This window comes from Chionomys nivalis, chromosome 25 (genome assembly GCF_950005125.1).
Source record: "Chionomys nivalis chromosome 25, mChiNiv1.1, whole genome shotgun sequence".
NCBI classification, from domain to species: domain Eukaryota; kingdom Metazoa; phylum Chordata; class Mammalia; order Rodentia; family Cricetidae; genus Chionomys; species Chionomys nivalis.
In genome coordinates this window covers 1,897,543-1,923,978 of record NC_080110.1, presented here as the reverse complement: position 1 = coordinate 1,923,978, position 26,436 = coordinate 1,897,543, and the positions used below count along the sequence as shown (strand labels likewise).

Below are 26,436 nucleotides of genomic sequence, written 5' to 3'. Positions count from 1 at the left end.
AGAATCCACACCGTAAGACAGTTCCCCATTCTGCATCAGCCTACACGTCATATACTGTCCTGGCTAGTTTGAGGTCACCTTGACACACGCTAGCATCATCTGCGAGGAGGAAGCCTCGACTGAGACAATTGCTCCATAAGGTCCGGCTATAGGCATTTTCTGATTTAGTGATTGATGGGGCAGGTGATCCTGGGTTCTCTAAGAAGGCAGGCTGAGCAAACCATGATGAGCAAGCCAGTCAGCAGCACCACCATGGCCTCTGCTTCAGCTCCTGCCTCCAGGTTCCTGCCCTGACTTCCTTCAGTGGTGAACAGTGCTGCAGAAGTGTGAGCCAAATAAACCCTTTCCTCCCCAGCCTGCTTTTCAGTCGTGATGTTTCATCACCGCAATAGCAACCCAAAGTAAGACACACCCAAGTTAACTTCATAGTGTACAAAGAATTGGAGACTGATGAGCATGTCAGTGCTTACCCACTAGCTGCTGATTCCACTAAACTTAGTAAAGGCAGCAGAAATGTGTTTTTGCGGTCATAGAGCCCAGTGAAGCCTTTCTTGGAGCAGACGCTAAGTACTTGATAAGAGCATCTGAGTAAATAGGTGAGAGTTGAAGCTGCCTCCAATTCTTGATGGGTGGTTTGTCCTTCGCTGTCCTTGAGAACACCCTGTGAGTGTGCACACATGCGTCGACAGAGCACCGCTGTCCTTGAGAACACCCTGTGAGTGTGCACACATGCGTGGACAGAGCACCGCTGTCCTTGAGAACACCCTGTGAGTTTGCACACATGCGTGGACAGAGCACCGCTGTCCTTGAGAACACCCTGTGAGTGTGCACACACGCGTCGACAGAGCACCGCTGTCCTTGAGAACACCCTGTGAGTGTGCACACATGCGTGGACAGAGCACCGCTGTCCTTGAGAACACCCTGTGAGTGTGCACACATGCGTGGACAGAGCACCGCTGTCCTTGAGAACACCCTGTGAGTGTGCGCACATGCATGGACAGAGCACTGCTGTCTGTAAGTTTTATTAAGCATGGACCTGTAAGTGAAATGTCAGGAAGCTTGTGCTGTAGCGTGTCCCCAGACCGTTATATGACAGGACTCAGACAGCTGACAGCAGTGCCTCTGCCTCAGTTGTCTGCGCAGTGGCTTTAGAGCTGTTTGCTCTTAGGGCCTCTGACATACATGCTTCTCTGTGAAACTGAGGGACGTCCTCCCAGGGTGCCTGACCTTTTACTTCAGTGAGGACTTTGTCTTCTTACTTTTCTTTTTCCAGATGGCTTTTAATCCAAGGTAAAAACCTCCTGATTAGCCCTCATTCCCTTGATAGCCCAGTCTTACAGTTTATCAGATTTATTGAAAAGCTAAGCAGAAAAGGAAACTGCCAAACAGAAAAATAGGTAGGATCCGCTTTAACCGAATAATGAGAGAACGAGACACTTGGGCAAATGGAAATTTACTTGTAAGCCTGACTTTTATCAAGGAATACATCCACAGTATTTATTAATCTGCGTGTATGGGAGAGAGGTCATGCATAGGTGGAGGTTAGGGGATGGCTTTCAGGGGTCCTCTCTTCCCGTAATGTGGGTTCTGGGGCTCCAGTTCAGGTCATCAGAGGGGACACCCAGCACCTTTCCCCGCTGAGTCACCTCACTGGCCCACACGCGTGGTTTCAAAAGTTAGTTTGTTGTGTTTTTAAGTGGAGGTTTGGGCTGGTGGTACGTCTGTGATGGGTGACTTTCCCTCTTGAAGCCTTGGTCTTCCAGCGCTGCAGAGAGAGAAGTGGGGCCCTGTACCCTAAGAAATGCTCAGCCGTCCTTCTCCTCCATCCCATTTATACCTTCATGGTTCTAAGTATTCTCAGACACATTCATTCATCTTAGCTGATACTTAGTGACTACCAGGTGGCTAGGTGGGTCCGGTAACTTAACACTAAACTTGGTAACTAAACATCTTGCCCCACCTTGCTGACTATCAGAACTTTGAGTCATTTAATTTCTTAGACAGTATCCAATACAAAATAAGTAACCGTTTGAATATCACTTCTCTGTAGCATAATGTTTTTTTCTTGGAGTAATAATTTTCTCTCATTTCTTTACAGTCCTGGGGATCACAAGTTTATGTAGGGACACACACAGTCTCCCTTCTTCCTGCTCCACACCATGGTATTCGTTCCCTGAGGTTTCTGGGCCAGGGAGAGTCCTCTGTTTGTAAAGCACCTGCCACAGAAGCCCTGGCTCTGAGTTCAGATCCTTAGGACTTGTGTACAAACACCTGTGATTTCAGCCCTGAGGAGGAGGACAACAGGGTCTCTTGTATGGGGTTTTACCCTTTGGCTTTTGAGGGCTCCTGCCACCCAGCTCCCAAATAAATCACACACACGGAGGCTTACTCTTAGTTATGAATGCCCGGCGTTAGCTTGGCTTGTTTCTGCCCAGCTTGTCTTAACCTAAATTAACCCGACTACCTTTTGCCTCTGGGCTTTTATCATTCTCTGTGTACGTTCCTTTGCTTCTTTCTCAGGGGCTTGCTGTGTGACTGAGCCCTGCCCTCTCCTTTCTCCTTCTATCTATCCTCTCTGCCTGCCAGCCCTGCCCACCCTTGCTCCTGCCTCGCTATTGGTCATTCATCTCTTTATTAGGCCCATCAGGTGTTTTAGACAGGCACAGTAACACAGCTTCACAGAGTTAAACAAATGCAGTGTAAACAAAAGTCACACACCAACTAGTTTGGCTGAATCTAGGCTCCAGGCTCGGTGAGATACTCTGACTCAAAAAAAATATGGTAAGGATCAATTAAGGAAGACATCGAATGTTGAACACACACGGAGTGGGGCACACTTTAAATAATGCTCATGAACCAACAATCGACCAGAGCCAGAAGCTGCCCTATTCTCTTAAGTCCCGAGCAGCTGTTGCAGGAAGGCTGGGTACACACAGTCTTCGTATACTAAGGCTGCTCTGGTAAGAACCACAGATCTGGCAGGCTAAGCAGCAGTAGATTTTCTTGCTGTCTGCAGATACAGGTTCTTCTGAGGCTTGCTCCAGATGGCGTTTTTCCCTCTTCACATGCAACCCTAGCATTTTTCTTAGGGGTTCACCAGGCTTGTTGGGTTAGGGCTCATCTTGGTGATTCCATTGAGCTATAGTTACCTCTCCTGTTGTTGTTTTAGGAGAAGGGTTTGAAGGCTTTTGTTTTTGAGGCAGTCTTACCAGGTAGCCTTGGCTGACCTAAAGCTTGCTGTGTAGTCCAGGCTGGCCTCAGGCTCACAGAGATCCACCTGACTCTGCTTTCTGATGCTGGATTGAAGGCGTGTGATCACTAAATACAGCTGCATTCTAAGGTATACTGAAAGTCTGCACCAGCACACAAATCTAGGGAGACACGATCGTAGCAAACACATAGCTGTGGACTTAGGGAAGCTCCTGCTTCCTGCTTCTTCAGGGCTCTTGCCTTTTCCTTCTCCCCATACCTAGCTTCTCTCCTTATAGACGAGTTGTTCTTTCAGTTGTTGAGGAAAGGGTGGTGGGAAGTCATGTATGTATAAACATGTCCTATCCTCTGTAGGCATTTATTAGTCTGTGCTTTGTTGGGAATAGTCTAAGATGAAAATTGTTTCCCTGAGGACTTTGACAGCATTGTCATAGTAAGTCCAGTGCTGCTCATTCGTAAAGCACAGTGCTCGTCTTTGTACTGTTTCTCTATAAGCTATTGTGTATTGGTGTGTGTGTTTAATATACATGTACGCATGCAGGTGCCATGTGCACATGCGTGTACACATCTATAGAGGGTTGACTTGCTATATATCCTTGCTCACTTTCCACCTTTATTTTATTTTTGAGAGTAGGTTTCTCAGCGAACCTGAAACCCATTGATTAGGCTAGAGTGGCTGGCCCATGACCTTCAGGGACCCCTTGACTTCATCTTATTGGTGCTGCTATGCCTAGAATAGTTAGTCCAGGTAGTCTATACATACAGAGATTTATTTCTTACAGTTCTAGAAACTAGAAAATCCAAGGCCAGAGGTCTCACATCTGTTGAGGGCTTTTTAATTCCATTATCTCCTGGTAGACAGTGAAAGGGCACAGAGCACACTGGAGAGCCCGTCTGCTGGATGCGGTCTGCAGCCTCAGGTGCTTCTGACCTCAGCACTAATCCATTCAGGGGGTGGCACCCGATCCCTAAACACCTCCCGAAAGGCCCCACCGCCCAACACTGCTACATTGGGGGTTAAAGTTTCCTCACATTTGTTTAGGAAAATAAATCTAAACCGTGGGGTGTCTGTGGCCTCAGCGGGCAGTTGACAAGAATGGTGAGGAGCCATGTTACTGTGTTAGACAAGTGCACAGGTTAAGAGTTTGAACGTCAAGTTTGAGGCGTCTGTTAGACGCTTAGCTAAAGGAGGCAGGTGTTATATGTGATGCTGTTTGTCCCAAATTTATAATGTGCTGATAATTTACAAACTTTTCAGGCATGTTCTATGCTTTTATCTATTCAGTTGTAGTAACTTCTGGGATTCCTGCTGTACAGAATGAGGCATCTGAACCTCAGGGAGGCTGTTTGCTGGGTACTGCTTAATGCTCACAGAACCAAGATCTGAATGCAGAATTTCCTGGGTGTGTTGCTTCTTCCATTAACCTGACTGAAGGTGGCTCTTTTCTGTTTTGATACCCCAAGGTCATTACCTCTGGAATTGCCACAGTCCTGGAAATTTCTCCATAGAAACGGTATAGCCTTTACAAGTCTTTCCTGTGTCTCCTTGAGGGGAGTATCTCTTCAAAATCCTGTTTTCTTAGATAAAACTGTATCTTCCACCAAAGCAAACACTACACTACTTGAATTGGTCCTTAATTGTCAGAAGACATATTCCCTAAAACTGTCCTCTCTTATGCCCCTTCCCTGCTAAAATTAACTCATTCTTTAACTGATCATCTGCTAAGGCTTTAGTAGCTTAGTTGATTAAAATTCAGGCTCTCATGAATTTGAAAAAAATAGAAAATGAAGTAAAATTCTGAGCCTTTGCTTTTGACCATTCTCTTGATATTCTGGGCACGCTGACTACTGTAGCAGCACAGCTCAGGCTGTGTGGCCCAGAGAGGACCTGGAGCAGACCTGAGAGAGTTAGATGTTGTCAAGTCAGATGAGCGTTCGCTGGAGACTGTGATCCTCAGCACCAGCTGTGCTCTGGGTAATCCCCGCAGAATGGGCTGATGAAGTCTCAAGAGTTTGTGGGGTTCTGGGTGTACTGTGACACCACGATTCCTCATGTGGTCAGTTTGTTTGGTTCAGACTCATCCCAGGGTAAGGACACTGGTCAGTGGAGCTTTACCCTCACTCTTGAAAGGTGGACCAGTTCAGAAACAATAGAGCATTGCCTGCAGGTTGACCCATAGGTCTTCTCCAGGAGGAAACCTTGAGGCTATTTTGATGTGATGTGTATTTATGCACTGCCTCTTAAGCACAGAGTCAAGCTCTTGGTGTTTGGAGAGTAGCATGATCCTAGAGATGGCCTGGTTGGTTTGTTGTCTGGTTTGGTTTGGGCTTTTTGGTTTTGAGTATTTGTTTTGTTTTTATTTTTTAAGATGCAGTTAGGGATTCTTTTATTACATGTGTGATACAGAGATTAGGTAAGATGTCTGTACCCATACCTCTTAAAGAGCCTTCCCAGCAGTTAGTGGCATCTTGAAGAGTCTAGTGTCACAGAGCATGAGTGTTGATCCCGCTCCAGCGTTGCCACTTTAGCGGTAACAGGGTGGTTAGCAGCTAAATGCAGCAACTGGGGGCATGGAGTTGAGCACTGGTAGCCATATGCTGTGTGTGATCAAAGAGCATGGACTGAGTGGCTAAGCTGGAATCAGAGAATCCATACCACAACGTGTCCATGTCCACAGCAGCAGTGTGGTAAATGAAGACCACACTATAGCAAGTAGAAGGGTCATCAGTCTCTGCAGCATTACCCTCTGGACCCTCAGTGAAGGAGAATTCAAATAAAATAATCCCATACTAGCTCTGAATAGGGCATAATAAGGGGTTCTTTATTTAAGGTGGGACTCACAGATCGCAGACTTCTGTATGAACCAGGAGCAGGGACGGAATCCAGTATCCAGGTGTGTGTGTGGCGGGGGGAACAAGCAGAACCCATACCTTTTTGGTACCCAAGGCCACGCCCAACCTGGTCTAGCCTCTCAGGCCAATGACTGAAGGAGGGTCCCCATCACTCAGGAACCGAGGTTAGGCCAAGCATGGTGGCATATTTCTTTAATCCCAGCACTTGTGGGACAGAAGCTGTCAGATTTCTGTGTTTTTAAGGCCAACCTAGTCTTCAGAGTAAGTTCTAGGATAGCCAGAGCTACATAGTAAGATCCTATTTCAAAACAAACAGACAAAAACCAGACAAAAACAGGACTAAGCAGACAGAAGCTTTGTTGAAGAAGAAAGTCTTGGGTGCAGATGGTGTCACACGCAAACACGACTTGACGATCAGAAGCAGGCCAGCACACTCTGAGCACCTCTCGTTAATGAAATTTCAGTCTGTCCACTGTGACAGTCGGGGGCTCTTCATGAAGTACATGCAGACTTCCCTGGGTCTTCACTAGATCTGTATGAATGTTGTCAGTGAGGTTGTGGAAGTCCATTCCTACTGGCCCAGTCGGCTATTGCTGAAGAATATTTGGGGAGTGCTGAGCTACTCAGTGAGGGCCTCCTTGACAGCAGAGAGTGAACATGTCTTGTGTGTTTACAAAGGAAGCAAAATCTGCTTTGGTTTTGAGTTCTGTAGAGGAGCTTTGATCTTTTCCATGTCTCGTTTTCTTCAGTTGGGAGTGAAGCTGTGACTCCCATGGTTCATATGTAATGACCTTCCAAAGAGGCCAGCAGAGCCGAGGCGTAGGTCTGCAGTGTTGTGTGCTTTTATGAAATGCGTCATCAGCTTTGTGGATAAAGATACAGAGAGATTCACAGGATGCTTGACTGGCTCCTCTGGAGCTGGACATCCATTTTGAAATAGAAACACATGTATTAGGCTTTTTGACTTTTTTGTAAAATCTACATAGAGGGAACTCAATTTTTAATTAGGGCCAAATATTTTCATATTAAGACTTTTTCTCTGATAATGCCTTTGTTAGAGTTCATTCTTGGCCTCCTTTAATTCTAAAGCAAAAGATTACATTGGCCTAAGGAGTTAAGTTTCATCTCAGTGTCCAGGCAAAGCAAATTATTATATTTCTGGATATCCTTTCTGTTGCTGCCATTCACGACGAGCAAGGAAAGAGTGGACTCCTTTGATGTGGAGAGGAGAAAAGCAATATATCACTCTCCTGAAAGGACATTTCTTAGTCTCTCATGTGAAAAAGGATTAGCACCTCCAACAAAGGTCTCGCAGATCACAGAACCGCAGCAATGCCAAGCAGTGTTTCTAAGGAAAAACTGTATTTGAGCAAGAGTGTTTGTCCTGGCAAATAGGAGCTTTTTAATAACTGCAAATCTGAGATAATGACGTCCATTCCTTAGTGCCTCACTCCGTCCTCTGGGACCAGATAGCCAGTGAAAACGCTCTCACGTCATGTGCTGTTTTTGAAGTAGAAGAACCTGGTCTCGTCAGAAACAGCTTTTCACCTAGTGGTTTCATTATATTGGTTTATCTTTGTATTTGTGAGGAAATTTTTCTAGAATAGTTATCTTTGACTGTTGCTCAAAATAAGTCTCATTATAAAAGATTGCTTGCCTCAAAAATTATCCAGTAATCTGCTGTTAATTTGCTAATGTTTTGATGGAATGTATCTTAAAAGAAAGGTCTGCCCTTACTGTCCAGACATTTCAAGCCCTTCTGTGGTGCTGTGCAGGGTTTATGAGGAGTAGGAAAATGTTTGGAGAGTGAAATTTGTCTGTCACACAAGTTGAAAGCCAGTTTTGCCAGATCTTCATTCATTATGTGTTTTCTGTAGAACTGGGTGAGTGAGAAGATTGGCCCAGAGTAATAACGACATGGCTGGCACCTTATCCTCACACAGCTCTTATGGACCTTAAAATCCTCTGCCTGGCCATCTCAGACACACTACACTGGCTGTCTTTGGCTGTCTGATCTAAGTGGGAGGGAAGAGGGGTGACTGGTTAAAGTAATGGTGAGAGCCTAAGAATAAGGTGCATTTCCCCCCAGTATCTCCGGATTTCTAATCCACATAGGCACCTCATTGTAAGAAGCCTTTGCTCAACCTGTTTTCTAAGAACAAGTTCTGATCTTCTGTGGCCCACTGTGGCCCTCTGCCCTTTCAGTAAATACCCAATAAAGCTTTGAAATTAAGGTGTTTAGTGTTTTATGGCCCAGAATAAAAATCTCCAATTCTGTTTCCAAATAGTGTAGGCTCAACACATTTCATTAAGTTCTTGACACATTTAGCCGTGTGTGTTTTGTAAAGTTCCTATGGTTATTGTTTTACAGTAGCTGCTTCCAGGAGCATTGTAAGGGTTTCAATTAATCAGCCCTTTGTGTGCCTCCGACTATGCAAATTTATCACATCAAACCATTCAACTGCTCATGGGAAAGCCGTGTAAAAACACCATTGTCTTCTAGCGCCTCCTCTCATTTAGAGTGATGTTTTAATAAGAAAGCTAATCAAGTTTTCTTATGCATTATTTATCTGTTAGCATGTAAGGAAGAGCCGAATTGAAGTTACATCAGCCAGGTTATGGCAAGTGATGAGATAGATCTGCGGTGAGACCTCGGGTTTTTGTCCTCCCTGTTTCCCCCGCTTGGCGTGATTTAACGTGGTGGAGGGAAAAAGAAAGAAAAGGGTAATTCGATAGCTGGAGAAGGGGAGAAAGGAGCAACCACCTGGGTTAGCCTTCACATTCTGATTTAGAAATTTACATTTCTGAAAGTATTAAGGCCCAGAGACATGAGTTTATTACAAACATTTCTTACTTAATTGGGAGCAAACTCGAGAGCGTGTAGCTGTGCTTTGGCCTCATTCAGGACTGCACTCATCAGCAATGAGCAGTTTAACACTGGACACTCGTGCCCTGGCCCTGGGTCGCTGGGGGCGAAGGCGGGGGGGGGGGCAGAAGGCAGCGTCCAGATGTACTCTACATCATGGAGAACATTCAGACGTTGCAAATGCGGTTGTAGAAGGCTGTTAGCTTCCAGTGTTCACTTGGATTAATCTAGGTCAGCTACCTCTGCCTGTCCGAAGTTGTGTCCTTACCTCCTGATAGCGCTTGTCACGTATACTTAGGAATGCTAAGTTGACAACCAGTAGGAAACCATTTGCTTGTCACCCACTTAAGGAAATGTTTAACACCCTTAGCCATCAGAGAAATGAAAATCGAAACAACTCTGAGATTCTATCCTACACCTTTAAGAATGGCCAAGATCAAAAACACTGATGACAGCTTATACTGGAGAGGATGTGGGGTAAAGGGAACACTTCTGCATTGCTGGTGGGAATGCAAGCTGGTACAACCCCTTTGGATGTCAATGTGGTGATTTCTCAGAAAATTAGGAAACAACCTTCCTCAAGACCCAGTAATACCACTTTTGGGTATATATTCAAAGGATGCTCAATCGTGCCACAAGGACATGTGCTCAACTGTGTTCATAGCAGCTTTGTTTGTCATAGCCAGAACCTGAAAACAACCTAAATGCCCCTCAACTAAAGAATAGAAAATGTGGTACATTTACACAATGGAGTACTACACAGCAAAATAATAATAATAATAATAGCATCTTGAATTTTGCAGGAAAATTGATGGAGCTAGAAAACATTATTTTGAGTGAGGTCACCCAGACCCAGAAAGACAATTATCACATGTATTCACTCATAAGTGGCTTTTAGACATAAAGCAAAGAAAAACCAGCCTACAAATCACAATTCCAGAGAACTTAGATAACAAAGAGGATTCTAAGAGAGACATCATGGATCTAATGTACATGGGATGTAGAAAAAGACAAGATCTCCTGAGTAAATTGGGAGCATGGGGACCATGGGAGAGGGCAGTAGAAGGGGAGGGGAATGGAGAAAAATGTATGGCTCATTAAAACCAATAAAAAAAATAGTGATGTCACCTTGGAAATAGCTCTTGAATTAAATAGATTGTTGGAGTTATCTTCTGCAGTTAGCATCTGCTCTCTTGTCTTGATATGACTCTAGAATTTCTCTCTCTCTCTCTCTCTCTCTCTCTCTCTCTCTCTCTCTCTCTCTCTCTCTCTCTCTCTCTCTCTCTCTCGTCCGTTTGATTGTTTTTGAGATTGGGTCTTGCTGAGTAGCTAGACTGGCCTTGAATTCAGAATCTCCCTGTTGTCCTAACACCTACATTACTGATATGATCTACCACACCGATTTTTTTTTCTGATCTATTAACTTTTACCTATTTAATTTAAAGTATTTCATCACACAGATCCAGTCCACTAAATCTAATGTGTCAGTTGCTATTACTATTAGTCATTAAAAACACATTTTAAGAAGACCAAATGATTCATAATATCAGCTGGACTTTGCTGGACAAACCCATTCTTACATGATTTCTAGGTTCTCTCTAAAGCCATTGCAATAAAGATAGCAACTCATTATAGGAGCCAGACAGGGTGTGAGTCCTCAGTTGTAGCTTCCCTGGGCTCTGTGAGTTCTTTATGCTTAGAATTAGTGTGGGTGCTGATGAAGTAATATTCTCTTGGCAGGGCATCTGCTCCTAACTTTCCCCGCTCCTGTTTTTCTTTATTGACTTGTGTTTGCTAAGAGTCCTGTGATACAGTCTGTGGCCTAATTCCCAGTTGCCCCCATGAGTGCATCAAAGTTCCTGAGCAAAATGTATTTGCATTTTGCTACCAGGAGGCTGTGCTGTAAACAATGGAGTTGAGACAGCGGCATGAGCCGGGGATGGAATTTTATTTTAAGATCTGAAATGCTGTGTAAGCTTTTAAGGTATGAATCAGTAATGGTTTCCCAACAGCTCCCATTAGCCATGGCTTGGTCCACCCTCTTTCCAGGGACCCAGGGGGTGTTAGCACGCTGAATGAAGCGCACTGCACTTCATTTGCATTTTAAGCCAGTGTTCAGGGGAAGTGGCCACAACTTTGAAAAGTTCTTAGTACTGGCCTGGACTTTATGCCTGTGTTCCTTGGTGCACAATTTTAATTTTTCATTGGAAGGAAAGAAAAACTACCTTCCCAGTGTGGTGAGGACCTGAATACTACTGAACCAGAGAAGTCTGGAAGGGAAGAGAAAGGGGGGAAGTGTGTTTCTACGAAGGAAAATGTTCTCTGCCCCTGATGGATTCAGTAAAATGTGAACTTTAAAAATCATCTGTCTAATTTGAGATTCAAGATCGTCAAATTCTGTCTAAATATTTTGTTTTAACTTCTAAGCTCATTACGGCCCCTTTGTGTTAACGTGTATTAAAATCTGTCAGCTATGACTGGTCTCATAGCACAGCCAGCGGAGCAGAATAAGTTAATTATTTACTGTGTCGCTAGTGCTCTTCATCTAATGAAATGCACAGCTGTGTTGGATCTGCAGTTGGATGTGTAGCCCCCATTGTTCTGCGAGTCAGCAGAGGGTAGAAGCCGCAGTGATGGAGAGCCCTCGCCTCTCGCTGCTGTTCTGGCTTTCTGTGTCGATTTCATGGGTCTTTTATCATTCACTTTCACACAAAACAAACAACACAGGCTGTCTGCTATGGGAACCGTCTTGGCGTATAAAAGGGTTTCAGACTCGAGTAATTTTAAGTTAGCGAAGATTTAATTTTTGGCTTACAGGTGCCCTTGGTTCAGAGACAGTCAGAGCAGTCCTGCTTCAGGATGGAAAAAGAGCTGTGCGTGTGTGCTTTCGTCCACAAGTGTCAGGAAAAGGCAGATAAGGAGAGAATGTCCCAAAAGGAAGCCCTGCAGTGAAGATTAATCAGACTTGGAGGAAATTATTAGATTCTGGTTTTAGGAATGAGCATTTCATCTCACAGCACAATGAGGTTGAATTGGCTCAGTTTAAACACGTCAACTAAAACCAAAGATAGAAGTTCCCTTTCTACCTTTCCCAAGTCCCAACCTGCCTGTCATGCTGCCTCAGTCTGGTCTGGGCCACCTGACCCTCCTTCCCACCTTCTCCTGGAGCTTTGGGAGATGAACGACAGCTTCTCCCAAGCTGACCCCAGCATCCCTGTGAGTTCTGGTCGACAGGGTACTGTATTTTCCTTTGGATTTGTGTTTAGGGGTGTCCCTGGACTCCCCAACTCTCCCCAGCCCTTGTAGGAATGGCCATGTTCAGTACTTTGTGCATTGCTTCGTGGTGATGATGTCAGGCTGCCTGGATCTACAAATGATGTCTTTCAAAGTAGATTTTCCAGCAGCTCTAGGATTTGGTCAGATAATTCCAGTATGGATAAGATGTGCTTTTGGAAGGAAGATAAAAGCCACATGCTCTACTTGACATAAATTTTAGCACATAGCTGGATTTGAGCAAAACAAGTAGCTGTTCCTGTTGCACAGAAAAGCATTCATGATACAATAAGACCTTCTCAACCAAATCGCTATCAAAAGAGTTGTCTGCTCTAGAATCCAACTCTGGAAGCCCGAGTGCAGTCTTTCTGGAAACCACTAGAAAGCAGAGTCCAGACTCTAATTTTAGAGACACTGTGGAAAGCACTAGAGAGCAGAGTCCAGACTCTGATTCTAGAGACGCGGTGCATTCCTTTCCTCCGTTCTTCGGCTCTTCATAATACACAGACCATAAAGGTTTTATTTTAAAATTGTTTGGGGTTCTGGGGCTACAGACAGGTGTTTATTCTGGCTTAGGTTTTAGCTCCAACAGTGCGATAATATTTTTTTTAAAAAAATATGTAGAGTACAAACAGGAATGGAAAAGGTTTTTTCCCTCGGAGGAAGGAGGTCTGTGTCTTGCTACAATCTAAGAGCATTGTCTCCTTATTCTGCGATGCTGTGTACAGTTGTCCAGTTCTTTTTTTCTTCTTGAATTTTTTTTTAACTTTATGTTCACTGGTATTTTGCCTCCATATATGTCTGTGTGGAGACAGGTGTGAGCTGCCATGTGGGTGCTGGGAATTGAACCCAGGTCCTCTGGAAGAGCAGCCAGAGCTCTTAACTGCTGAGCCATCCCTCCAGCCTCCAAGTCTTCTAGTTCTTGTATAAAGGTGATTGAGCACCTAAGTTCTATCCCTACTCATCTTCCCAGGAAAAACAAACCAGAAGGATTAAAAATCTGTTTAGCAGCAAATCTCTGAGAACCTGCTAAGGGATACTCAGGGCTGCTGCCTTAGAGAATGGCAGAGGAGTGCAGAGCTGGGGGGCGGACTGCCACGCTCTGCTCTCATTCCTAGAATTCCGCATCTAACTCTAGCCTTTAGCCCTAAGAATGATTTGGCTCTTACTTTTCTTGTTGGTCTTTACAAGTTCAGTCAAAGACCACTTTTCTAATGTGCTGTAAGCTATAGGAATTAAAATTCCTTAAGGCAGGTTAAGCTCAGCCAGGGAAGCCCTGGCAAGGTGGACCAGCCAGCCAGCTCTGCAGCCAGCGGGCGCACCTGTTAGCATTTCAGCCGTGCACAAGGATTTCTTTCCTTTTTGATGATGCATTTCTATTTTGTGTGCATTTGATGTTTTGCCTGCATGTACGGGTGTCAGGTCTGGAAAGAGCAGCTAGTGCTCTTAACCGCTGAGTCTTCTGTCCAGCTCAAGCACAAGGATTTCTTGCTATGGGTTTTTAAAACCACATTTTACATATTCAGTCTTATTCAGTCATTCTTTGTTTGGTGCTCAGAGAATTTGGATTCCTGTGGCTTGGGTGCAGAGCCCAGCAGACCACAGCCTCGCTGTCAGGGAGCAGAGAGTGCTGGTAGCGACACTTCTGGGGTACCAGCAGCCTGGCGCTGTGCTTGGGTCTTCATGGCACTCAGGGAAGGTGGGCGAGCAGCCGGATAGCACCATTGTGTGTCTGGCCAATAGGCCAGTCCACAGGCTGCAGTGCTTCTCTGCAAGGCGAGTCGTCTTTGAACTGCTTGGCTACCAGGGAAATTGCTTTTGTTGCTCTTGACGGAGACAGTGGGGAGGGCTTTGGAACAGTGAGAATAGAGACAGCAAGGAAGATCCCATTAAGTACTGTGTTCTTCCCTCCTGCCCATCTGCCTGATGTGCTGTAAACCCCTGTCCCCCAGGTGTTTGTGGCCTGATCGTCCCCCAGGAAGACATGCCTTTCTGTGATTCTGGTATCTGTCCCGACATCATAATGAACCCGCACGGCTTCCCATCGAGAATGACGGTCAGTTACCTGTGGGCTCTTCAGGGGTGCTGCTCTGAGGGAAGGAAGCAGGCATGCAGTTAGTTTGGTTACAGTGAGCCATCCACCAACGGATCAACAGACTCCTAGTCCCTCCTCCTCTCTCCTCTGTGGCCCCACAGAACCCTGTGCTAAGCATCTGGATGCCTCTTTGAGCCCATAATTCTGTCACAGATCACAGGACCTTGGCCACAGTACTTAGCTCTATACCCAAGTTTCCATATCTGAGAACTAGGAAAACAGTAGGGGAGGTTAGTCACCCAGGCCAGGGTTCCCCAGCACAGTACCAGTCAGTGCCAGTGTTAGCCTGTCACTCTTGGTCACTGTGGGGATTGCAGTGATTAGGTCAGGAGAACCCCGCACCACAGGGAGGCACTTCACGGTTTGTCCCCATCTCACCCCGCAGGTGGGAAAGTTAATCGAACTGCTGGCTGGCAAGGCAGGTGTGTTAGACGGCAGGTTCCACTACGGCACGGCCTTCGGAGGGAGTAAAGTCAAGGATGTGTGCGAAGACCTCGTGCGCCATGGCTATAACTACCTGGGGAAGGACTACGTCACCTCAGGCATCACAGGGTGAGTGTGCTGTTGAGCACTAGAAGGAGGGAGGTGAGAGCCCTGAAAATGTCGTGCCTTAAGTGTGGAAGTCCAAAGCTTCCTTAGTCCTCACGGTTTCAGAAACCTGATGCAAGAAAAGCCACATTTAAGAAATGGAGCATTGCACTGGGCATGGTGGCGCACGCCTTTAACCCCAGGACTCTGAAGGCAGAGGCAGGCAGATCTCTAAGTTTGAGGTCAGCCTGGTCTACAGAGAAAGTTCCAGAACAGCCAGGGCTACACAGAGAAACCCTTTCTCAAAGAAAAAAAAAAGGAACGAAAGGAAGGGAGGGAAGGAGGGAGAGAGAAAAAGAGGGAGTGCAGCTTCCTGAATAGAAATACATGGAAAGATTAGTGTGAGCTACATCCTGTATGCTGTGGACAGCTGTGGTCTACACTGCTTCCCTGGACACCCGCATGGAGTACCTCGTGCCAAGGCTTGAGAAGCCCTGCTGCACCTGCTCAGAGTTCCCCCAGGACCTGCAAAGGGATTCCCCCCCTGCTCTCGCCCAAGTTCCTGATCTTAGCTAGAAGTAGGAATTGCATGTGACTTTACTCTCTGGATGGCGGAATAGCGTTGGGTGCCAGAGGTCCATAAATTCTGCCATAAGTTATCATCCCTGAAAGCCGCAGTCAGTTATTAGAACTGGAAAGACCCTTGGCTGACCACCTTGGTAGTCACGCAGTGTCTGGAACAAAAGCAGGCTTTCTGAGGGTCCTTGCGACCATGCCTTCCTTTCCACTGTGACTTCCTAGGGTCCCATTGTGCTGAAATCCATGACTCGTAACTGCAGTAGCCTTTGCTCATGCGCCAGCACGCTGGAATTGGATCAGGCCATCCGGGCCAAAGTTTGCAGCTGCTTTTCTGTAGTGTGTGACTCCTTTGCTCTTCCCACATGACAACATGCTTGTTTTTTCAGAGAGGCCACTGTGACAGGCAGAGAGAGCACTGGGATTGAGTCCTGGTCACACCACTCTCCAGCTCTTACCTAACCTCCTTAGGCTCACTGGTGGAGACACAGTCCTCCTAGCCTGCATGTTGCTGGGTTAGACAGCCCTGGAGAGTACTTCCTTCTCTTTGAGGAAGTTAGGAGATTTAAGGCTTCCATTCCCTGGCTGTTTGCTCCAGACACTACTTGTTTTTCTGTCAGAGCACTGACACACCACTTCTTTGGAGACTCTTACTGTAGTTATTCACTAGTGGGATGAGTGTGTCACAGCATTTATTGGGCGCTAGGTGACAGACTTCTTATGGGAAGACAGACGATAAACAGAGACAGTTATGGTTGCACAGAGGGTCAAGTGAGGGCGCGGTGGTGGAGAATAAGGGAGGAGACCTCCGTTAGGAAGGTTCTCACCCGTCATCCTAGTGCATGGGGGGTGACAAGTTCCGGGCCAGGTTAAGCAATATGGTGAGACCTAATCTCAAAACAAAACAAAAAAGAAAAAGGTGTTCAATAAAGTTCATCTAAGGAATGTACTGTTGACAGGCACATGCGTATACCTGGCAAAAGATCACTGTTGGCATACACCTGAGGTCAGTAGTTCTGAGGCAGAAGTTCTGGTATGTTTGGCACGATAGCCATGTACAATTTTGGCAACGTGGAATATCGGGGAAAATATCATTGGGGATTTTAGAGCAGAATGAATGACATGTTGTGGTTTCCTTTAGGAGGAATCTTCCCTGGATTGTTAGGGTAGACCAGTTGTCTAGAGATGAGAGTAGAAACAAGATCAGCAGAAAAATAACACACCAAGAAAAGATGTCCTGATGAAATGGGTGGCAATGAAGAAGGCCATCCTGTTGGTAGCTTATCTCTTGTGAGAGCATCATCTGTTCATACAGTAGTATGCATCTATGGTTTTGGTCCAACCTTTTCGTCGGCTATAGACTGAAGGTTGTCCTCACACAGTTGTCGTGAGTCTCTGAGAACACAGTAAGGACCTGCAGCTGCCGAGGCCTGAGAAGGCTATCTCTTGAGTTATCCAAACCATGTTCCGTAAACCCAATGTTGACTTTCCTTTCAGGGAGCCCTTAGAAGCATACATCTATTTTGGACCTGTGTACTATCAGAAACTAAAACACATGGTGCTGGATAAAATGCATGCCCGGGCCCGAGGACCGCGAGCCGTTCTTACCAGGTAAGAGCAGCACTTGGGTGGCAGAAGCAGTCAGAACTTAAACACTGTCTGTGGAGAATAACAGTGAAACTTCTGTTTCCCTTAAGATATCGGGGTGTTAGATGCATTGTTTAGTGATTAAAAACACCATGACCAAAAGCAACTTGGGGAGGAAAGAATTCTTACGCCTCTCAGGTAGCACTTCATCACTGAGAGAAGCCAGCAGCTGGAGCAGAGACCCTAGAGCTGCTTGCTGTTCTGCTCTGCTCCTCATGACTTGCTCAGCCTGGTTTCCTATACTATTCAGGACCACCTGCCTAGAAATGGCGCCTCCCGCGGTGAGCGCTGTCCTCCCACGCTGCTCATTAATCAGGACAGTGTCCACCAAGCCTACAGGTCAGTCTCAAGGAGCAGTCTCTCAATTGAGTCTTTGCTCCCAGAAGACTCTAGCATACATCGTGTTGGCAAAAAAAGAAAAAAAAGAGAAAAAAACAAACAAGAATCAAACAGACAAAAAGAGCTAGTCAACACGGCCGGTCCCTTCTGAGCTCAGCACGGCCCTTTCCAGCTACAGCTCTCCTTTTCTCATTTCTTACCAGGATGTCATACTAATATTTACACCACAATATAAAAATCCCAAGTTTTAGAAGCCCCATGGTCTTTAAAAATTCTGTTTCTCTAAAATTCTAAAGTCTCCCAGCTGTAAGCTCCTGTAAAACCTATAAACAAGGTAAATGCTTTCTTACTCTAAGACAGAAGGATCAGCATAGCCACAGTTAAATCAGCTCAGAGCATGTTGTCGGTGTGGTGGTGAATGGCCTCCAGTAGCTGTGGATCTGTTTTCATAGGTTCAACATGCAGAGAAAGGTATGGGGGAAAAGTGTGTCCCAAGCCAGCAAGATGGCTCCTTGGGTAATGGGGCCTCCAGCTCACATTCTTGTCAGATTATAGTACCTACTTCACAGAGTGATAGTGAATGGGGACCAGACACGGCATGTGACAGATGTTGGTGAATACCCGGTTCCCTCATCTTAGCCGATCATGCCAGCTAGACAGGAGAAAAATGGGGCAGCTACCATTTGGCTTTGCTCTTTTAAAGGCAAACTCAGTCTTGACCGTAACTTGAGCAGATGCAATGACTATTAAAAACACAGCTGTGCGTGTGCTTCAGAGTGCTGGAAAGGGTCTGGAGAGGTGGCTCAGTGGGTAAGAGCACTTGTTACTCTTGCAGAAGATCTGGGTTCAATTCCCAGCTCTCACATGGTCGTTCACAATCATCCGTAACTCCAGTTGCAGGGGATCCCACGCCCTCTTTTGATCTATAAAGGCACCAGGCACACATGTGGTGCACATACATGCAGGCAAAACATTCACACATAAAAGAGAGTAATCTTTTTAAAATGTTTTTAAAGACAAAAAGAGAAGAAGGGCCAAGATTCTCAAGGTAGTTATTGCCTAAGCAGCAAGACCCCTGTGGGTCTTGTGTTGTTCCCTCTGAGTCAGCTGTGATGTCCTTTCACGGCAGAGCTTGTCTGTAGTTGGTTATCTCAGGTGGGTGAAATGCAAGCATGGAGTCTGCCCACATGGATAACCACCTTCACCTTGTCCTCCCTCTGTGACCTCAGGCAGACGGAGTGCCTGTCCGTGCTGTCTGCCCACAATAAAAATGGGCAAGGCTGTGTTCATGGTGACGTTTCCCCTGCAGAGTGCTCCTTCAGGCCGTCTAATTAGCTTTCCGTTTGCAGCTTTTTCTTCCAAACACTCTACTCTGCACTTGATTCTCACAGTAACATCCAGCTAGAACAAGCAGCAAGACGAACATTTCAGCCTACGTTGGGAGGCCCTGTGTTCACTGTGTCATGGGGAGTGACAGGCTGTGCGGCTGTTCTAGTTTGCATTCTGTTGTTGGGATAAAACGCTGACTAGAACCAAGCTGGGGTGGAAAGGTTTATTTGGCGTACAGGTTACAGTCATCCCCAGGGGAGCCAAGGCAGGAACTGCAGAGAGCAACGCTGCTTACTGGGTGCTTCCCACCTGCCCAGGGATGGCACTGTCCATGGCAGGCTGGCGCTCCCACATCAATCAACAATTAAAAAAAAATCCACAGGCCAGGCAGTTCTTCATTCCCATTCCCATTCCCCAGGTGGGTCTAGGTTCTCAGCGAGTTCACGAAAACGAAGCAGCTCCAAGCCCTGCAAGAGCTACAGGAGACCCAGGTTCCTTTTTTTAAGTAACAGAGAACTGAGGCCTCTCTGGAAATACTCAGACGTTGCTCTCTAGATTAAAGACTTAGCATCCTAGTAACAGTGATCGTGATGTAAGAGTGATGAGTGCTAATGCCAGTATTGAGGGGACTACATAAACAATATATGGTTATATTATGGTGTATCGTATGATAGGGGACTGTATAAACAATTGTTATATTATGGCACATTGTATGATAAGGAGTAAATTATGGGTTTTTCCCCCAATGGTAGCTCTGCTCTTTTGAGGCTCTCGGAAGACTGAACAGTTTCAGGTCACTGTCTGATGTGGTTCGGCTGTGGGAGAGCCTGCACCAAAGCCTTGCTTTGTTTGGCCTGTGATCCTGCCTCTATTTTCCATGTCTAATGCATGTCTGCTCATTTACTACAAAGGCAGCCCACTGAAGGCCGATCCCGCGATGGTGGCTTGCGTCTTGGAGAAATGGAACGTGACTGTTTAATCGGCTATGGAGCAAGTATGCTTTTGCTGGAGAGACTGATGATCTCAAGTGATGCCTTTGAGGTTGATGTCTGTGGGCAGTGTGGGCTCCTGGGATACTCCGGCTGGTAAGTGGGTAGTGACCGCGTCTCCTAGACCACATCCCTTGGCCTCGATAATGGCCCAAGAACTGTCCTCGACCAGACCCAATACTCCGCAGCCTTTGCCTGTGACCACCTTTGTGCCCCACTATTCCATACATACCCGAGTGTGTTTGTGTGTTGTGTCTTTAATGCTGTATTTATACTGCTGTAGTTTAAGCTCCTAAGTAGAACAGACTTTATCCTAATTTTAGTATTGTCATGGGCTGGAGAGATGGCTTGGCACTTGCTGCTCCAGGACCTGGATTCAGTTCCCAGCATCCGTGTGGTAGCTTGCAATTGTCCATAACAAGAATTAAAAAAATAAAACCAAAACTACTCCGGAGAAGTTGTATCAAGATCCATTGTTGGTAACCTCAGACCCCAAAAGCCAAATTGCCACATCTTACTTAGAATCAGTGAGAAAGCTGGGACAAAGACCTGGCCTATGTCCTGTGCCCCTGACCCATGGTAAGTCCACTTGGACTGTATGCTCCATGATGCACAGGCAACGTCTGTCCCGGTTGCTCTCCCAGCATGCATTGGGCGTCTGCTGTGTCAGACTGCAGTTCCCTGCAGTCCATCTCACTGCTGCACTCTCTAGGTTGCAGCTGGTCGGTGCCTAATGAAATATGTAAGTGCTAAGTGATGCCTTGCATTGTGGAATTGTCAATAAGTTCACTACACAATTTCTAGATTTTACTTCCATGTACTGGTGTCTAGCAGCCATATTCATGGATGATGCTCCCTGGAATGTCTATGTTGTGTACTGTAGGACCTTCCTTGTTTGTGATCACTCCCCTGCCACCAGAGAACAAAACGATCTGCTTAGAGGTATCAGGATCTGCTTCTCCACTCGCTGACAGAGTCTGTCGTCTCTCTGGTCTATCAGAAGTGAGGTCTCACAGTGTCTAAGATAGACATTCCATGGATGGAAAATAGCCCCCCTCATCAGCCCTGTTCAGAGCCCCTCTTTCTCAGGTGGGAACTCCCCTGAGAGAACAGTGTAAAGTTAGATGAGCAGCCACTGCTGGGCTTTGAGGAACGCATGGCCACCTTTTCCTTGTAGACTTTCCCCAAAGCCTCTCCAGATGGTCTCAACCTGCCGCCTTTATAAGCTGCCTCTCTTGGTTAGATCAAGCAGGTCAGGAATCATCAGAGGGCTGGGCCTGCAAGCTACTTAGAAAGTAAAGGTACAGCCAGGTGGTGGTGGCACATGCCTTTAATCCCAACTCAGAAGGCAGAGGCAGGTGGATCTCTGTTAGTTCAAGGCCAGCCTGGTCTACAGAGTGAGCTCCAGGACAGTTAGGACTACACAGAGAAACTCTGTCTCAAAAAGCCAAAAAGAAAGAGAAAAGTAAGGGTGCATGAAACCTGATGACCTGAGTTCCATCCCCAGGACGACATGGGAAAGGAAAGAACAGAACCTCACTAGTTGTCCTCTGACCTCTAGGCGTGCACTGCGGCATGTACATGCCTGCAGACACACAAAGGCACACAAAGGCACACACAGTCACACATGTGACTGACTGACTGACTAAATAAATAAATAAATAAATAAATAAATAAATAAATAAATGGATGAACGAACAGTAGGTAAATAGAACAAATGGTGTTTTTTTGGGAGGAGGTTGTTTTTGCTTTCTGAAGAGCAAGGGAGCTTCTTAGAGCACAGTATATCCTTGCTAGCTTGGTGACACACCTTTTAGCAGATTATTTTATGTTTGCAGCATAGATGAATTGGTGAATCTGTTTATGAAGAAATGATGGAAAAGTGTCCACTTCTCAGTTCATCGTCTCCCTAAGGTCACAAAGATGCTGATGCTCTTATGAGAATACGTCCAGCCCTCTCTTCTATCAGTGAGATGGGGTTTGTTCCGTCCTGGGATGTCCATTTGTCTTCTGAAATGATGTAGAGCATACTGTGGGCTATATAACGAAAAGACAGACAGAGAGACAGAGAGCAATAGCATAATAGAATGGGGCCTGGCGCCTGGTTCCCCATGCTCGGATCTCCCAGTCTGGCACAAGAGTTCTCATTTCCTCTTCCTTGTATTTCTTTCCTCCTCTAAAAGAAAAAGGAAAGAGTAAAGCAGATTCCCGGGGCCCACGTCTTTGTCTTCATGCTCGGTGCTTGGGATCCTGACATAAGACTGGACAGACTGCTCTGTCTCAGTTAAACCTCTGCCTCCTTTGCTGCCTGTCTTCTGTCTAGTGTCTAGCTCATCTGATTGCAGCCCTGATGACAGGGTCCATGTGCTGTCCTTTGAAAGGAGCTGATCAGGTTATGTCTTCTGGCCGTCTTTATCTGCAGACACCTTGTGTCTGATCTGCGTGTCCTACTTAGACTCTGTTGCCAACAGGAAGGAATCCTAACCCGTTCTGTAGTCTGGCTGCCTCTTCATGTGCTGCTCTCCGGCTGAGAGCTTAATGACGCTGTCGTCTTTCCGGTCATTACCTGGCCTTGTGTCCAGCTCTCGGGAGGGAGTGAGCACAGCCAGGTGGGGGGACTTCCCTCCTATAAGCCTCACAATGGAAGCTGGGTAATTAGAGAGGTTCAGTGTCTTGGAGCAGGACCCTGTGGGTGACTTGCACATTAGTAAGGCATTGCTATGGGGAGGTTTACAACAAGACTGTTGTTTCTCAGAGGACCCAGGACAGAAGTCCCCAGAGAGCCCTGTTAAGGTAATTAACCTATGTAAGATGCGGCACTGGGCATGCACCTCACGTGCCCCCACAGCCTCCTCTTGCTGTCTTCCTCCTAAAATCAGTTTACCTTATTGTTCTTGGTCAGGATTCTACCTGTGCAAGTAGTTCAGCCATAGAGTAAATTAGCTTACATATGTATGTGCATATATGTATATATGTTTACACACACATACACATGTACACAAAACATTGGAATGTTTTGAATGAATATATTCAGAATATTAATTGTGGTTATCTAGGCTATGAACCAGTACATATGGAAATTTTAACTAGATTAACTGAAATTGGAGCCACCATATAGTATACAGGATAGGAAAACCAGGAAGAAGTTACTCCAGTTTAGTCTGTTTCTCTAATTTAATTAAAGTAGCATGTGAGTATGATTCCTGAATAATTTGGACACATTAAAACATACCTTGATCCTAATGCTTTGAGGAAGTCTTTGGGCTGTCTTTGAAGACTTATGTTGCTGAAGTTTATGTCATCACTGTTTCTCTGCTGTCAGCATCAGGGATGGTGCAGCTTTCTCCCACCCGACCCCCGAATTCTGTCCCTCGGGTCTCTGTCACCGTGGAAATGCTCATCCTCGGGACTTGCTCTGCTTTTCTAAGTTTAAAACAGGAAAGAGTGTGATATCACACACTTACCCCGGCACCCACTAGATGGCAAGGGGATCGCTGCCAGTTTGAAGCCAGGCTGCTCTCCATAGCAGCTTCAATGACACGCCAAGGTTCTGTAGCAAACCCCTGTCAAATAAACTTAGAATTAAATACAACGCACACACACACACACAGAGAGAGAAAGCAAGCAGCTGCATTTTTCTGGCTGTAGAAATAGCCCTTGCTCAAAGTTACAAGTCAGGGGCACAGGCGTTCCCACCTCCCAGAGGTGACTGCTGGTCATACTTGAGCGACTGTGGCCTTGGAGCATGCTGATTGCCCTTACTCTTTGATTTTTTACTTTTTAAATCACAAACTCTGAAGATTCTGATAATAGAGGAAGATCCAACTATGAACCTTTCAAAAAAAAGACAAGACCTCATGTAGCCTAGGCTGACCTTGCGCTTAACGATCCTCTGCCTCCCAGGTACTGAACTTACAGGAGTGTTGGAATGTACCACCCACATCCAACCAAATACACAGTTTTTCACTGTGCTATATCCCAAGCATTTCCCATTTCAGCACCTGAGTCTGTGCTGTTGTGCTGAGTGATTGTAATGCTCTTCTGTAGAAGTCTCAGAAAGAGAACCACTGCCCAGTGAGCAGCTTCTGGGGAGGCTCTGGCTCTGTGGTCTTGTTAACAGCCTCACTGTGGCTGCTCTTCTGAGTCTTCTTCAACTGTGAAACCTGGAAGGACAGTTCATGTTCTCCCCAAGGGACCTTCTGTAATCATCGATTAAGACAAGGCCAGAAGAAGACAAAGAGTCTGACATGGCGTGGCTGGCGTGTTGGTTGGGGCCCAGTGGGAATGCTCGCATGCTTGCACACACCTTCCTCGTGTTTTTGCAGTGGACAGCGTACTGTAAATACTGATAGCCCAGTCCTGAGGCCACTGATGCTCTCCTGTTTTAAAGGCTTCTTTTCCATCAGACGATATGCTTTGGTGGTAGGAACTAAATTGTTTTGGCAAGTGTGTTTCGGAGAACAATATGACACAGAGAAGCCCCCAAACACAGGGCATGTTGGTGCAGTCAGCTGGAAATATCTGACCTCTTTGAGACACCTGACTCAGTTCCTAATGATTCCGGATTCTGGGATTCTTTCAAAACAGTTTTAAGCAAATGTTTTCCCTCTTGAAGAGAAAGTTCTAGAAGTGTAGTTAAGGGACTTAAGTCACATAATTTTAAATTGTAGGGGATGATTTGTATCTTTCTGGGTTTTGCGCGCACAGATGTCCCTTTAACTTTCTGAGCCATCAGAACATGTCTTGACTGTGATGGGCTGCTCGGGAGAGAGGTGTAGCAGTACTGTGTGCAAGCCATGTTGCCCCCCTTTGACACATGCTGATGTGTTTCAGGTGCCACTTCTGCAAGTCATCATGCCACGTGTCCTCCCTCCGCATCCCGTATGCCTGCAAGCTGCTCTTCCAGGAGCTGCAGTCCATGAACATCATCCCCAGGTTGAAACTGGCCAAGTACAACGAGTAAGGATGATGGAGTGACCGCATGAAGCAGAGGATTCCAATGACTTCTGTGTGTGATCATTCTGCCTCAGGACAAACTGAGAGGAGAAAGAGCAGCCTTCTGAGTTCGAGAAGCCTGGCTGGACAACCTTGACCAAGAGCTTCCAGTCATGGAAGATGCCGGCCCCACAGCGTTGTGCTGAGTCACAGGGGCACAAGCTAGAGAGACTGTGAACTACTGTTAATTTTATTTTGATTTGAGTTAGACTCTTGCTCTGTAGCCCAGGCTGGGTTTGAATTCACCTCAGTCCTCCTGCCTCCATTTCTCACAAGTGCTGGACTTACGGGTATGAGCCTATTTATGTTATTATGTTTTTAAATGCACTGAATAGAAAAATCTTCCTCCTTAAAATCCCCACAGCATCTTCTGGTTTCTCATCAGATGTGGAGGAGGTCAAGGACCATTGAATTGGGACTAGCAAATTGTGTTTGCAAAAACACAAAAGACCCAAGTTCATCCCCAGCCACCCACATAAGAGCAAGACATATGTACCCATGTAGAAACCTGATACTGTGGAGGTGGGGGTAAGGAGCAGACAGGCAGATCCTGAGCTCACTGACCAGCCAGCGCAGCCAATCAGTGCACTGCAGGTTCAGTGAGACTCTGTCTCAAGAACTGATGGAGAGTGACCGAGGAAGACCCCAGTGTCCACCTCTGGTCCTCCATACACACGCACAGGTGGTTAGATTTGTTGGAAGAAGTAAACTGACCCGGAGGTTGGCAAGTGACACATGGGCTCTCTGCGGCACGGAAGGGCCAGCGGTTACATCCTGCTCTCACGCACTGAGACTTTAATCTTGGTGGAATGTGATCAGGACTACCTGCCTTGTAAGAATGTCCCTTCTTAAATAATCACATGGAGGTTATTTTGAGCCTCCAAAACAGCTGGGTACAGTGCGTGGACACCTGGCCACCCTGTCCCCCCCGTCCTGCCAGGATGTTAACTATACATTCTCTCAGCTTCTGTGCCCTGAAGCCCGATAAATATTTGTGCTATGTATTATTTATAGTTTTTGAAGAAAAAAGAGAGTCTTAAGCATTGAGTAGTGAGTGGTCTGGGCTGTGTCCTCAGCATGCCACACTGGAAATGCTCCTCAGAATACCCACAGGTAGAACATACTGATAGGGTCAACTCCAGCGTGAAAGAGCTGAGGAGCCCCGGGCCTTTTCAGAGCACTGCTCGCCCCAGGCTGGTGCAGATGGCCCTAGGGACCGTACTGGTCGCTGACTTGAAGACTGGCCCGTTTTGTTTTCCTCACGGTGTGGAAGGTGTGGAAGTCGGGACAGCTGCTCTGTCCGAGCAGAGGAGGCTGTGTGAGGGGGCAGCCTTCCTTCAGTGCGGCTTCGGAGATGCGTGAGCCTCGTGAGGTCAGAGGAGGCACATCTTTCCTTCTCCGGCACACCTTTCTCCTCACTGATGGCCCCTCTATCTCACTGTACTGAGCTGTGTTCCCTTGTGTTGTGCTTCCTTGGAACATCACAGGGACTTTTTCCATGGTGACCTTGGTTCTGCCAGCTCCGTCAAGGTTGAGAACCCTGCATGCCAGACCATCTTGTTACTGAACACTCGGGTCCTGGAATAGGCAGTGTTCTGGGTACCAGCACCAGGACATGTCGCTCAGCAGTCTGTACGATGGATGGACACTGTATTGGGGGTAGGAGGAGCAGGATATGCTTCTTAATGGAAAGGGGTCCTCAGTCTGCGAACAGAGCAGTTAACTCAGCGGTGCTG

General features: G+C 46.3%; 1 protein-coding gene across 2 annotated transcripts in view; it reads left to right on the top strand.

Annotated features, from left to right (window-relative positions):
• Positions 1–25,691, top strand: part of Polr3b (RNA polymerase III subunit B) — a 97,903-nt gene extending 72,212 nt beyond the window's left edge. For both annotated transcript variants that reach the window (XM_057758216.1, XM_057758215.1), the window contains 5 exons: positions 14,155–14,258; positions 14,683–14,849; positions 16,899–17,012; positions 19,628–19,801; positions 24,539–25,691. In XM_057758216.1, the coding sequence (XP_057614199.1) occupies positions 14,155–14,258; positions 14,683–14,849; positions 16,899–17,012; positions 19,628–19,801; positions 24,539–24,668 (689 nt within the window). In that variant the 3' untranslated portion in view covers positions 24,669–25,691. The remainder of the gene's footprint in view (positions 1–14,154; positions 14,259–14,682; positions 14,850–16,898; positions 17,013–19,627; positions 19,802–24,538) is intronic.
• Positions 25,692–26,436: the final 745 nt, after the last annotated feature.